General features: G+C 43.6%; 1 protein-coding gene and 1 pseudogene across 6 annotated transcripts in view; both read left to right on the top strand.

Annotated features, from left to right (window-relative positions):
• Positions 1-13,911, top strand: part of WDR37 (WD repeat domain 37) — a 69,726-nt gene that overhangs the window by 37,856 nt on the left and 17,959 nt on the right. For 5 of the 6 annotated variants that reach the window (XM_037031971.1, XM_037031969.1, XM_037031968.1 and 2 more), the window contains exons 6-10: positions 919-1,054; positions 2,416-2,487; positions 4,045-4,089; positions 5,991-6,067; positions 13,655-13,892. In XM_037031971.1, the coding sequence (XP_036887866.1) occupies positions 919-1,054; positions 2,416-2,487; positions 4,045-4,089; positions 5,991-6,067; positions 13,655-13,892 (568 nt within the window). The remainder of the gene's footprint in view (positions 1-918; positions 1,055-2,415; positions 2,488-4,044; positions 4,090-5,990; positions 6,068-13,654; positions 13,893-13,911) is intronic. The other variant, XM_037031974.1, reaches the window with a different exon arrangement.
• LOC118977194 (uncharacterized) lies at positions 1,575-1,715 on the top strand (annotated as a pseudogene).

Here is a 13,911-nt window from a genome sequence, read left to right as displayed (position 1 = left end):
TGGTGACCTGGCTCCCAACCTAGGCAGGTGCCTTGACTGGGAATCAAACTGTGACCCTTTAGTTTGCAGGCCAGCACTCAATCCACTGAGCTACACCAGCCAGGGCTAGTGTTAGTCTTCTGATTAATCTACGTTGTTCTGGCTTACTTAAACGCTAAAAAGCCACTCTTACATCTGAGAAGAGTTTAAAATTCAGACTCTGAAGAGTTCTTGTGTTTAATTCTTGTCTTCTTTAGATACTTTCTACTTTCCTCATAAGGAAAGAGAGAGTTGTTTGTTGTGAGTGTCATGCTAGGTGGTCCCACACCATCCTGTGACCTGTGTGGTACTCGGGTCTGTTCCCATTAGATTATGCGTTGCTCACACGGGGCTGCTATAAGTGCTCTGCGCCGTCTCTTTGCGTGGTGTAGTCATCAAACACGTGTTCAGCAAGCCATTCCGGACAGACTTCTGTTCAGAGGGGCCATCTTTTGGTTTCTCCCCACCTTGGGTTGTTTTCCTCTTAATAACAGGTGGTTGGTATTGGTTATCAAAAGCAAAAGGAAAAACAAAAGTCCGCAGTAATTAAAGTGATTAGTGTTAAAAGTTTGGGATATACCTTCCAGAATTTGGAAATTTTGTCTTACGATTTGGATTTTTGGAAGAGTAACTTGTAACACACAAATAAGCTTTTCTTCCATTGTAGGACATGCTTATTGGAAGAAGGGGACTCTGGGGGTGGGTGGTCTTCTGGGGCCTTAGTAAGACTTCATTCTTGTTTTGTGATATCCAACCAGATGAATTTCACTGCTTGCATTTATATTGTGTTCCTTTAATGTTCTAAGTATTCTATTTAATGATTTATGCATTTTTAAGACATCTTTTTTTAACTTAAAAGTATTTGCTCAGTAAATTGTCTCCTTCCCACCACAATTTTAGATTGTCTCCAGCTTCAAGGCCACCACGTCGAGGGCTGTGTGCCAGCTTGTGAAGGAATACATTGGCCACAGGGATGGCATCTGGGATGTCAGTGTGGCGAGAACACAACCCGTGGTCCTGGGGACCGCATCTGCTGGTGAGTCCAAAGCTCACCCTGCTACTTGTCACTCATCCTGCACAACAGCTGGTTCGAATGACTGACCTTTGGGTGTAGGTAGCAGAGCGAGCCTGGGAGCAGACATGTGGCTGAGCAGCCATTCAGACAAAACACTCAGCCTTGACTTAGTGCTTAGTTCAGATGCCCCTGTCAGATCTTCTGAAGCTCATGGGTGTGATGCCATGTCTGTCTCCATGGGACATAGCCAGCTGTGCTAAGGAATCAGTTTTAGAGGCAGCGGAGGGTGGAATGTCATTTAAATGTATTAGGTATTTTTTTAATTGGCTTTCTTGTTATCCATAGCTAACTGTATGTCTGCGTTTCACATTTTTCCCACTTGGGAGGCGTGGCTGAGGGAAGTGCTGTGTAGTACTTTTGAAGGGGGCTGCTGTCCCGGGATCTAGGGGGGAAATGCTGCTGCCACCCTGAGTTTGCCTGTGGGACTCACAGGGTGGGTGTTAGAGAGACTCATGTTTCCTCACTAATGAAGGGACATTTTTTGAAAGCTAATTAATACCCCTTGGATAAAAATTGCTAAAATGGAAAATAGTGTAAGGGAACCAGGTTTGCTAAAGTAATTACGGTGATAGAAATGTATTGGCCTCAGAAGCTACTGAGGTGGTTCATTCCTAGGACAGTGTAAAAAAAAAAGTGTTTACTTGTTGGAAATAACTTCCAGCTGTGACAAGTTACTTACTAGATTCTGCCTTTTCATGTGGAAGTAAAAAATGAAAAACTAGTTAGAATAATGAAGACTTTTTTCTCTTGTTTAAAATTATGTTTGTATATGAGCACCCCAGAATTTTTTATGGAAATGACAATTAATGAAGAATAGAAAGATCCTTTTCTTATGTCTCTGACATCTCATTTGGGTAATTGGTGTTTATTTTTCAGATTTTCCTATTAGGTCTACTTTTCATCTTTTTGTCATGCCCTTAAGTGGAAAGATCTAAAGGAATATTTATTAAATATGAAATAATTTAGAACTCTATTTGGATGCTGTTTGCACTTGAATATCATATTGTTGTTCTGAAAACTTTCAATATTTCACACACACAAAAATAAACCCAGGTTGTAAATGACCTTTGTATTTAAGTCTCCAGTGGGGTATAGTCAGTGTAACAGTGAACCAGGAACTCAGGATTCTGATTTTCCACTTGCCCATAAATGACCTTAGATAAGTCACCAGCTTCTTCCATCGTTTTGGAAGAGTTGAATTATAGAGTAGTATAATCAGAGTCATGGTAATGTAACTTCTCATTTTTAGAATATTTGTCTTATTCTTTCATTAAAAAGACCATGTAGCTAGCAATGGCTCAGTTCCTTGTTTTACTTTGCAGATCACACGGCTTTGCTGTGGAGCATCGAGACAGGGAGGTGCCTTGTCAAGTACACGGGCCACGTGGGGTCAGGTGAGCGCCATGACATCAGCTGGTCTACAGACAGGAGGTTTGCTGAGTCAGTGTTGGGACAGTGAGGCATTCTCATAGACAGACAGATGCTATGCCTCTAAGTGTGGGTTTCACAAAGGGAAAGCTCAGCTCCCTAAACAACATCAGGTAGGAGTTGTCTGTGTTTTATTTAGTGTTGCACAGAAAAGCCCACATAGATAGTTTGGAAATGGAAATATGTGCATTATTTATAAAAAATTATGTATTCACTCTAGAGATTCACTTTCCCATATTCAGACCCAAGGCAGGGCACTGTCTGTCCTTTAGTGCCGTGGTTAACACAGCATCTCTTCCCTGCCTTCTCTGAGTACCCTGTGTACCCAAGCATTCTGACCAGATTTCACTCACTTTGTCCCCACTCCCTTTGTCCCCACTCCCTTTGTCCCCACTCCCTTTGTCCCCACTCCCTTTGTCCCCACTCCCTTTGTGGGTCCTTCCATTTGGAATGCACTGTCCTGTCAGGCAGTCCCTGGCTTACTGCCCCTTACCCAGCCCTTGCCACCCCCTGAATTCTTGTAGACAGACTCCTAGGCGGCATCTGCCTTTTGTTTCTAAAGTTAGGGGTGTCCTCATCTACCAACTTGTCAAGAAACGGAGCCTGTTTACTGCTGGACTGAGGAGGTGAAGGTGAGGGTGGGAGGGGGCTGCTGTGCAATGAGCTCTTCAGTCCTTCCCATGGGGCCCAGGATGCTCACATGTATGATCATGTTACGTGGTGTGTGTCTCCATGTGGGCCAGTTCATGGTGGTCAGCATGAGCAGATACCTCCAAACAGTCTCCAGATTGTGTGCGCCCCCTCTTTGCTTCTGTTCCACCAGCAGTGCAGGCAAGTTCTGGCTCTTCCACACTCTCTCCAGCAGTGGGCTTTACTGAAATTGGCAGCATTCATACTGTTTGTCTGTCAGGAGTGTGGTGATGGTCTAAGCATCACAATTCATTGTTCCACCAGCTTTTCCTAGTTACCTGTTGTCTAGAGTTGACAGTAAAACAGCATCTTTTAGCATTTTTTAGTTCATTAGAAAAATGTAATTCTAGTGGCGTAGCTAGGGGAATTCTCACTAAAAGAGAGAACTTGTTAAAACTTCCTTACATTCCATTTATGGGCCCTGCATCTCTTTTTTTGGTGTGGGTATTAGGGCTGGCTTCCCCGGGGGACTGGACCACATGAGAGCTGGGGAGGAGGGCGTGGCTTTGGGCCACTTGGGCCTACGCTGTGCTCTGCAGATTATCTCTAACTCTTGATACCGTCCCTATGGGTAAAAAGAAATGGATTGTTAATATTTTTCTGAGGGTACTGCATTTTAGCAGTTTGATAGCTGATATTGAGTATTTTTATTGTATCTCAGTTCTCTGTAATGTACATATTTATTTACAGTTCAACTGAGTAGGAGGATCTAGTATTGAACTGCCATAGTTCTTTTAGGGTTTAAATTTAATTTTGCAATGTATGCTATAGCTATTATAGGTATTGATGATGTTTTATCTTAAACCTGTTTGTGTAATATTTTTGTTTTGCAGTAAATTCTATAAAATTCCATCCATCAGAGCAGTTGGCTCTCACTGGTATGTTGATTTATTTTCTTTATTGAACAAAGTGATTGATACTCTTAAAACAGCTGTAATCATTCTCTTATCAGTAGCATCAGGATCATCCATGTCTTATACAAAAGTTAGATGGTTTTTAGTAGGCGGTTTATGAATTACATAGAAAATAAGGAAAAAATACATTGAGTAGTAGTTTTTTTAACCAGTAATGGATGGTGAATCACATGAGCTTTACTGTTTTTTTGTGAGATTAACATTGTCCCAGGTTCTTCTTGGTGACTTTTTATGAAGACTTCATGTTTGCCCACTTTCCCTGCTTGTGCCATGAAGATCCTCAGCAGATTTTGACTCAGTTTTCTGAGGCCCTTTATTCCTGCCGAGTTCCTAATTCTGTGTGCACCTCCAATACAGACCTGAGGAAATAGTAGTTCCAAGTCATCGCAGTCTGAAGAGCCTGCGTTTCTATTCTCTTCTAGGTAGTTCTAAAGTGTGGTAGCTTGGGTTTATCATATTGTACATAGTGGCTTTAAAAACAGCAATAATGAAGTACCTTCATTATTATATTGAGAAGTTTTCCTCATAAATGTCCAACAGCTGTAGTCTGCTGTTGGTGTTTTGGGACACTGAGAGTAATCTTGAAGGATCAATGCTTGGATGGACCAGAGGTCAGCAGGCTTTGTCTGTAAAGGACTAGAGGTAAATGTTTTCGTCTTTGAGGACCACAGGGTCTGTGTCATAACTGCTCAGCTCTGTGTTAGTGGGAAAGCGGCAGAGACACGTGCAGATGAGTCCACATGGCTGTGTGCAGTAAGCATTATTTACAAAAGCGGTGGCTGCCTGGATTTGGCCCATGGGCAGAATTTTGCTGATCCTGGGATAAAGGACAAAAGCAGTTCTAATTGGGTACTTTTACATGTGAGTGGAATACAGTGGGCAAGTCAGTTGGAGAGTGATAGGCCTGACCACAGTAGCTAGTTGATACCTGAAAAAAAAAATTGGGGAATAAGCTAGGTAAGGAGTTTAAACTTGATTAAATTGACTGTTGTGTGATTAGGAAGAGAGAAGATGGAAGGAGACTAGTGACGACCAGAGATTGGAAAGGAGGGGTTGAAATCAACAGACAACTCAGAAGGGAGTTGACGGAAACTGAAACAGATACAGTAGTGGGTTAGAGGAGTGTAAGATGGGGGTTTGGTCATGATGCTGATTCAGAGAGATTGGCAAGTCAGGCAGTAGGTGCATTCAACACCTGAGGAAGGTACCACCATCTGTACATGGTCACTTCCTTGGGTAAGCTCTGCAGGCAATAGGCCGAGGTGGAATTCAACCAAAGACAGAGTGGGATTCAACCAAAGACAGAGCCGGTCCTGTTGTGAGGATGGGTGGAGATGACTGGCACTTTTTCGACCTTTCTGGGCTTTCAGCTGTCCTCGTCTTTCTGTTCCCAAGTCCAAGCATCACCTTGGAGATTTGGCTGGTCAGGTCCTAGTACTTATGGGTGCCTGGCAGATCATGGGATCCATCAGTGTTGAGTGGTAGGACCATTCATTTGTGTGTTATTCACTTTTCTGAAATAACCTCAGAAACTATTATAGGCACAAGTGAGAGTATAACTGGGTTTCACTTTACTTAGGTATTTGGAGAATAAAACATACTTGTAAATTTTCTTTGAACCCTCAGAGCTTTCCACATAAAATGAAAAAGGGAACATTTTTATAAGTACTTATCTTAATTTGTGCCTTTACCTTATTCTCAGTAGCCTTATGTGGTTTCAGAAATAACTACTTGAGTAAATGTACTTCAAGTTGTGAATAATGGTCACTAAATTACACAAGTCCGATGATGCCAAGAGCCTTTCAAAAGATACTTTTTACATATGGCATGCACTTTGGGTAATTTTCCCCAATTTCTCTCTTCAGCTTCTGGAGATCAGACTGCTCACATTTGGAGATATGCAGTTCAGCTGCCGACACCCCAGCCCGTGGCCGACACTAGTGTAAGCAGCACATTTTCTTAGCCTGAAAATGCAACCTGGGGTATGTTGGTGGGGTTCTGGATGTCTGCAAATATTAGGATAACTTTTTGTTATGTGGACTGAATGTTTGTGTCTCCCAACATTCAGAGGATGAAGCTATAACTCCCAGTGTGGCTGTATTTGGATATAGGGCCTCTAAGGAAAAATGAAGGTAAAATGAAGGGGTCATAGGGTAGGGCCCTGATCCTACAGGGGCAGGGCCTTTATAGAAAAATATGCCAAAGAGCTCTTGAGCTCCGTCCCTGCATACAACTGGGAGAGGTCATTGAAGACCTGATGAGAAGGCAGCATCTACATGCTGGGAAGAAAACGCTGTCCACAAACCATATCCACCGCCCCTTGATCTTGGCTACCCAGTCTTGGTGCTTTGTGTTGGCAATGTGAGCAGATTAAGGTGGAGTCTAAGAAGAAGTACATTGCTTTATTATATGCATGTGCTTGCTTTAACCTCCCTCTCACAAATATTAAACGCTTACCTTTCTTTTAAATTTATGATTAGGTTGCATTTCTTAATGTTTTATGTACTTGATTTTGGACAGCTTTCTAAAATCAGTGGCATGTGTACTATTTTTATGTGGGTAAAGGTTTTTTAAAAAATTTAAACTAGCCCTGACTGGTGTAGCTCAGTGGATTGAGCATGGGCCTGTGAACAAAAGGATCTTGGTTCGGTTCCCAGTCAGGGCACATGCCTGGGTTGCAGGCCAGTACCCAGTAGGGGACGCATGAGAGGCAACCATACATTGATATTGCTCTCCCTCTCTCCTTCCTTTCCCTTCTAAAGATAAATAAATAAAATCTGTAAAAAATTTAAACTATATTTTATTGTTTATCCTATTACAGTTGTCACAGTTTTTCCCTCTGTGTAGAATCATTCCCCTCAGCTCCCTCAGGCATCCCCACACTGTGTCCATGTTCATGGATCATGCATATATATTTTTTGGCTACTGTATTCCCTGTGCTGTACTTTGATCCCCAATGACTGTTCTGGAACAACCAATTTGTACTTCTTAATCCCTTTTTGCCCAGCCCCCTGACACTCCTTCCGTCTGGCAACCATCAAAATGTTCTCTGTATCTATGATTCTGTTTCTGATCTGCTTGTTTGTTTATTTTGTTTTTTAAATTCAACTGTTGATAGGTATGTGCTCATTACCATTTTATTGTTAATATTTCTGATCTTAAGGAAACCCTTTAACATTTAATATAATAAAGATTTGGTGATGATGAACTCCTGTTTTTTCTTGTCTGGGAAGCTCGTTATTTGCTCTTTGATTCTCAATGATAGCTTTGCTGTATAGAGTAATCTTGGTTGTAGGTCCTTGTTTTTCATTGTTTTGAATATTTTTTGCCAATCCCGTCTAGTCTGCAGTTTCCTTTGAGAAATCAGCTGGTTTCTTATGGAAACTTCCTTGAGGATAACTAATGGTTTTTGTCTTGCTTCTTTTAAGATTCCCTGTTTACCTTTAACCTTTGACATTTTAATTACGATGTGTCTTGGTGTAGGCCTCTTTGGATTCATCTTATTTGGGACTTTTTGTGCTTCTTGGACTTGTATGTCTACTTCCTTTACCAGGTTAGGGAAGTTTTCTTTCATTTTTTTAAAAAATAGGTTTCCACCTTTTCATTCTTTTCTCCTTCAGTACCTGCATGATGTGAATTTTGGTATCCAGAAGTTGTCCCAGAGACTTCTTACGCTATCCTCATTTTTTTGGATTCCTTTTTTCTTGCTGTTCTGATTGGGTGTTTTTTGCTTCCATATATTCTAAATCACTGATTTGATTCTTGGCTCCATCCTCTCTACTGTTGATTCCTTATAAATTGTTCTTCAATTGTTCTCACTGTGCCCTTCATTGCTGACTGGTTCTCTTTTTATGGTTTCCATGCTCTTTTTTTATGTTGTTGAAGTTCTCATTTAGTTCATTGAGCATCCTTATAACACACTGCATCTAACATGCTGCTTGTTTTTATTTTGTTTAGTTCTCCTCCTCTAGTTTTGCTCCGTTCCTTCTTTTGGGCCATGCTTCTTTGTTTCATTTTAGCAGCCTCCCTGTGTTTGTTTGTGTGTATTACGTAGAGCTGCTACTGCTCCTGCTGGCTTGGGAGAATGGCATAATGTAGTAGGTGTCCTGTAGGGTCCAGTGGCATAGCCTCCGCTATCACCCAAGCTGAGCAATCAAGGTGTACCCACTGTGTGAGTTGTGTACACCCCCTCCTGCAGCCGAGCCTTGATTGCTGTTGACATATCAGTAGGAAGGATTTACCCAGGTAGATCAGCTGCAAGGACTGGCAGTGACCACTGACCACCAACCTCCAATCAATCACCGTGGAAGATCAGTTGTGCAGGGACCCACTCCACAGATTGAGTGTGTTGCTTTTGGAGGTGGGTGGTAGTGCTCTGATGTGGTCTATAACTGTCCACTGGGTGCTCAGGCTCTGGAGCCTCCCAGGAAGTGCAGGCGAAGGTTAGCCACCCTCTGTGTTCTGTCTGGGGCCGCCTAAATAAGCTACAAAGCAATTTGCAGTTGGCTGCTACTTGTGCTGGGCTTGGAGGCACCTAACCTAGTTTAAGTGAACTAAGGCCAGCTGCATTGCTGCTAGTTCTGGGCCTGGGGGCCACTTAGCAATAGGCACAGGGCACACTGAGGCCAGGTGCTATTTGTTTGAGAGAATTTTGGAAAATTAAGCATGGGCCAAGATAAGCCATTTTGTATGGAAAAGCCATTGGAAACAGCCTGGGTGGGCTTGAAGGTTGGGTTGAGCGGTGCAAGGTGGGGCAAACTGTGGCACCTTGCCTGCTGGCTCTGTGGCTCTGTCATGGGCAGGGCTCAGAAATGGAACAGTGGCCTCTCTCTGCACTTCTTTGTGGGAGAATGCTGCTCCCCAGCTCTTGTCCTGGTGTGAGACAATTCACTTCTCCCCATATGTCTCTGATGACTTTCAGGCTGCTGCTCCTGTGCTGGAGCTTGGGAGTGAGTAAATCTGTGTGTGGACCCTTTAGGAAGAACTGTCTGATACTCTGGCAGTTTGTCTTCTACAACCTCAATCTCTGCTGGTGTTTAAAGCCAGCAATTATGGGGACATATTTGCCTGGCACTGGAACTGGGGCTGGGGGACCTGATATGGGGCTGGGTCACCTTATTCCTGAGATAGCTCTCCTCATTTTTGTCCGCTATACACATTAATGTGGGACCAGCTTGTTCTGTATCTCCGCCCCTCCTACCAGTCTGGATATAGTTTCTTGTTTAATTCTGTAGTTGTAGGACTTCCATTCAGCTTGATTTCTGACATTTTTGAATGATGGTTGTTCTGTATTTAGTTGTAATTTTTTTTGCAGGGGGCTGAAATTCTGTCTCTAATCCATGCTGGCTGTAACTTTTTATTATAATTTTTAAAATATATTTTATTGATTGTGCCATTACAGTTGTCCCATTCCCCTGCCTTCATTCCCCTCCACCTTGCACACCGCATCCTGCCCACATTCCCCCCTTTAGTTCATGTCCATGTGTCACAAGTTCTTTAGCTTCTACATTTCCCAGACTACTCTTGCCCTCCCCCTGTGTATTTTCTATCTACCATCTATGCTACTTATTCTCTGTACCTTTTCCCCCTCTCTCCTCCTCCCGCTCCCCTGTTGCTAACCCTCCATGTGATCTCCATTTCTGTGGCTCCGCTCCTGTTTTAGCTGTCCGCTTAGTTTGCTTTTGTTTTAGGTGTGGTTGTTAGTAACTGAGTTTGCTGACCTTTCACTGTTCATATTTTTTATCTTCTTTTTCTTAGATAAGCCCTTTCATAGAATAAGGGCTTGGTAATGATGAACTCCTTGAATTTGACCTTATCTGAGAAGCACTTTATCTGTCCTTCCATTCTAAATGAAAGCTTTTCTGGATAGACCAATCTTGGATGTAGGTCCTTGGACTTCATGACTTGGAATACTTCTTTCCAGCCCCTTCTTGCCTGTAAGGTCTCTTTTGAGAAATCCGCTGACAGTCTGATGGGTACTCCTTTGTAGGTGACTGTCCCCTTATCTCTTGCTGCTTCTAGGATTCTCTCCTTCATTTTCATCTTGGCTTGTGTAATTATGATGTGCCTTGGTGTGTTCCTTCTTGGGTCCAACTTCTTTGGGACTCTCTGAGCTTCCTGGATTTCCTGGAAGTCTATTGCCTTTGCCAGACTGGGGAAGTTCTCCTTTATTATTTGCTCAAATAAGTTTTCCACTCGTGGCTGTTTCTTTCCCCCTTCTGGTACTCCTATAATCCGGATGTTGGAACGTTTAAAGATGTCCTGGAGGTTCCTAAGCCTTTCCTCATTTTTTTGAATTCTCATTTCTTCATTCCTTTCTGGTTGAATGTTTCGTTCTTCCTTCTGGTCCATTCCATTGATTTGAGTCCCAGTTTCCTTTCCATCACTATTGGTTTCCTCGACATCTCCCTTCATTTCAATTAGTTTAGCCTTCATATGTTCCTCTAATTTGTGACTATAATCAACCAGTTCTGTAAGCATCCTGATAAACAGTGTCTTGAACTGTGCTTCTGAGAGGCTGGCAATCTGTTGGTCGCTTAGAGTTATTGGCTCTGGGACTTTGAGTTCTTCTCGCGCCATCTTTTGGGCTGTTCGTGCCTGTTCCGTAGCAGGATCGGAGCCCTAGGTGTTCACTAGAGCAGGGCAACTCAGTCGCTGGGGTGTGACGCTGTATGTGGGGGCGGGGTCAAAGAGGAACAATGGCATCCCTCTGCCGCCTCCCATTGCGGCCCCCACAGGTGGCCGGTGCCGCAGCTGCCACGGTCACTGGGCCCACGCGTTTCGTCCCACTGCACGTGAGTGTGCCACCGCCGTCAGCCCTCCACTGGGTTTGCCCCCTGGGGCCTGTGTGGTCCGTCTCACTGTGCGAGAATGTGCGACCGCAGTCAGTCTGCCCCACACCCTGATTGGGTCCGGGCTACTTGCGCGCCTAGGTCTGGGGATCTGTTCTGCCTGACCCTGCTCCGCTGCTGGCTCCGCCCCTCTTACCGTCCTGGTTGAACGGTTCGTAGTTGTTGGACTTCCGTATAATTCAATTTTCTGTTCTTTGGCTGTGTCTTTGTTTTCCAAACCTTTGTTGTATTCAAACTTGGTTGTGAGAGAAGGCACAGTGTTTCCACCTATGCCTCCATCTTGGCGGAAGTCTTCAGTATTGGTTTTCTTAGTGCAAATCCCAGACTTGTCACTGGCACTCCTTTGCCTCTCTAGAGTCAGCGGTGTCCCTGCTGGACATGTTTCTCTTGAGCATCCTATCCATGTTGCCTACCCACAGACATTTTGAGTTGCTCCTTGGGCTTCTCTCTCCATCTCACATCTTGTGTACTTCTCTTGTTTTCTTTTTCCTTGAGTCTTATTGGCTGGGTCACCTGCTCTTCCCAATGATTCCTCAGTCTCCGACACTTTACCCTCTCACCTATGTGTGGGTCACCTGCCTGCTCTCTGTTCTCTGTGTGGGTCACCTCCCTGCTCTGTCACATGTGTGGGGGCCACCTCTATCCTCTGACCTGGTTTCCTCACACAGTAGTTGCGGCTGATCTCAGACCCATGGTTTTGAGGACCATCCCTTGCTGCTGATCCCCAAGTTTACACAATGGAGTCCCTGACTTTAGCTCCAGACTCCTATAGACATTTAACTACTTACTCAATTTTTACTTGGATGTTTTACAGACATTGCAAAACTTATGTGTCCAAAATTGAGCTCTGGACGTTCCTACAACCCACTCTTTCTCTTTTGTTCTCTGTCTCAGCCTTTACTGTTCACCCTGTTGTTTAGAATCAGCACTTGTAAATCACCTGCTGTTTTTCTTATACCCATCTGGATATTGTCAGATCCTGAGCTGTCTCAAAAGTTGCCTTAATTTAGCCTTCTCGTCTTTACTGCTACCCCGGTTCAGGCTCTTCTCTCCTGCCTATACTTGATGATCACCTTCTGTTTGTCTCCCCCGTATCAATTTGGGTTGCTGTAACAAAGCACTCCCAAGGGGGCGGTTAAATTTTTTTAAAATTGAGTTTCAAAGAGGGAGGAAGGGGGAAAACAGAGAGAAACGTCGATTTGCTATTCCTCTTATTTATGCATTAATTGGCTGTTCCTTGTGTATGCCCTGATCAGGGATTGAACCCACAAACCTATATCAGGATGCCACTCCAAGCAACTGAGCTACCTGGCCGGGGACAAGGGGATTGCTTAAATAGCAAATGTTCCATGGTCCTGGAGGCTGGAAAACTCAGATCCAGTTGTCAGAAGGGCTGTTTTTTTCTGAGCCCATGGTCCTTGGCATACAGACAGTCCTCTTCCCATGTCCTCACATGGTTATCTTTGTGTGTATCTGTCCTCATCCCCTACTTTAGGGACACCAATAATATTGGATTAGGGCATACTCCACAGGCTCCCTTTTACTCTAGTACTTCTTTAAAGACCCCGACTCCATGTACAGTTCTGAAGTACTGGTGGTTGAGGATTTGACATGGATTTTGGGAGACACAGTTCAGCTTCCTGAGATGTTCACACAGAAGAGTGGTTCTTTAAAGCATGAGTCAGACTGTCTTTCTTCCTTACTCAGAATCATCTGGTGATTTTCCAGCGTACAGAATAGAATCCAAAGTCCTTTCCATTTCTCTAGGTTTCACATGAGTTACACCGGAAACATCTCTGAATCCACCTCTGCAAGCTCCTTCCTTGCAGCTCCTGTGCTCCATTATGGGGCTTTTGTATCTTCTGTTCCCTTGGCTGGGAACACTGTTCCTTTAAATATTCTTGTGCTTTACTCCTTGTTTTCTTCACATCCTGAGTGAAATGTTACTTTAGCAGAGTATTTCCCTGATAATTCTGTGTAGAGAGTAGCCCTCATGACCATCTCTTTATCCTGTTTTATTTTTCTTAGCACTTAATTATTACACAAATATGTATACATGCATGTGAAACCTGTCCGTATACTGTGAGTGCATGTGTGACAGATATCCCTATACTATGAGTGCGAACATGTGATATCATTATGCTATGGGTATGTGTACACATGACATGTATTATTCTCACAGTAGTGTGTGTATATATACAACACACATTTCCATACTAGTGTGTATACCTATGACATATTCCCATACTAATGTGTATGTGTGTGTGTGTGTGTATGCACCCCACACGTGTGGTTTACATGCATGGTTTATGTATGTGGTTTGTCTTCCTTGCTAGTATATAAGTTCCCTGAGGCAGGGGCTTTGTCAGTCTCTGGCTTAATTGCTCTCTTTACCTTGCTGTGCATTGTCCATTATGTACATGTCAGCAGAGCTTGTCTCCTCTCTTTTGTGCCCATCCTTTGGTCTGGAACTGTGCAGGCATCTCATAAATATTTGTTGAATGAATAGATAAGCATATTTTTTTAAAGAGCTGAAGCCTACAGTGACTATTGTTTTTGTTTTATCTTTAGCTTTTGACAAAAGACTGATGATTTGTAGGACAACAGTCTGATTGTGTAGCCATGTCAGAAAAAACCTGTGATCCTCAGGAGTTCTTCTCTGTTTTCACCTTCAACAGCAGATATGCGGTGAGGATGAAGTCGAGTGCTCTGATAAGGATGAGCCTGATGTGGATGGAGACGTATCCAGTGACTGCCCTACTATCCGGGTACCCTTGACTTCTCTTAAGAGTCACCAGGGCGTGGTCATAGCTGCTGACTGGCTGGTTGGGGGGAAGCAGGCAGTGACAGCCTCCTGGGACCGAACAGCAAACCTGTATGACGTGGAGACGGCAGAGCTCGTTCACTCTCTGACAGGTACTTGAGTCCTGGCCTC

This window comes from Sturnira hondurensis, unplaced genomic scaffold, assembly GCF_014824575.4.
Source record: "Sturnira hondurensis isolate 20B ecotype Veracruz unplaced genomic scaffold, ASM1482457v3 Scaffold0021214, whole genome shotgun sequence".
Classification (NCBI taxonomy): Eukaryota; Metazoa; Chordata; class Mammalia; order Chiroptera; family Phyllostomidae; genus Sturnira; species Sturnira hondurensis.
Note: the sequence above shows the minus strand (reverse complement) of the source record. Positions and strands in the feature narration are given on the sequence as shown.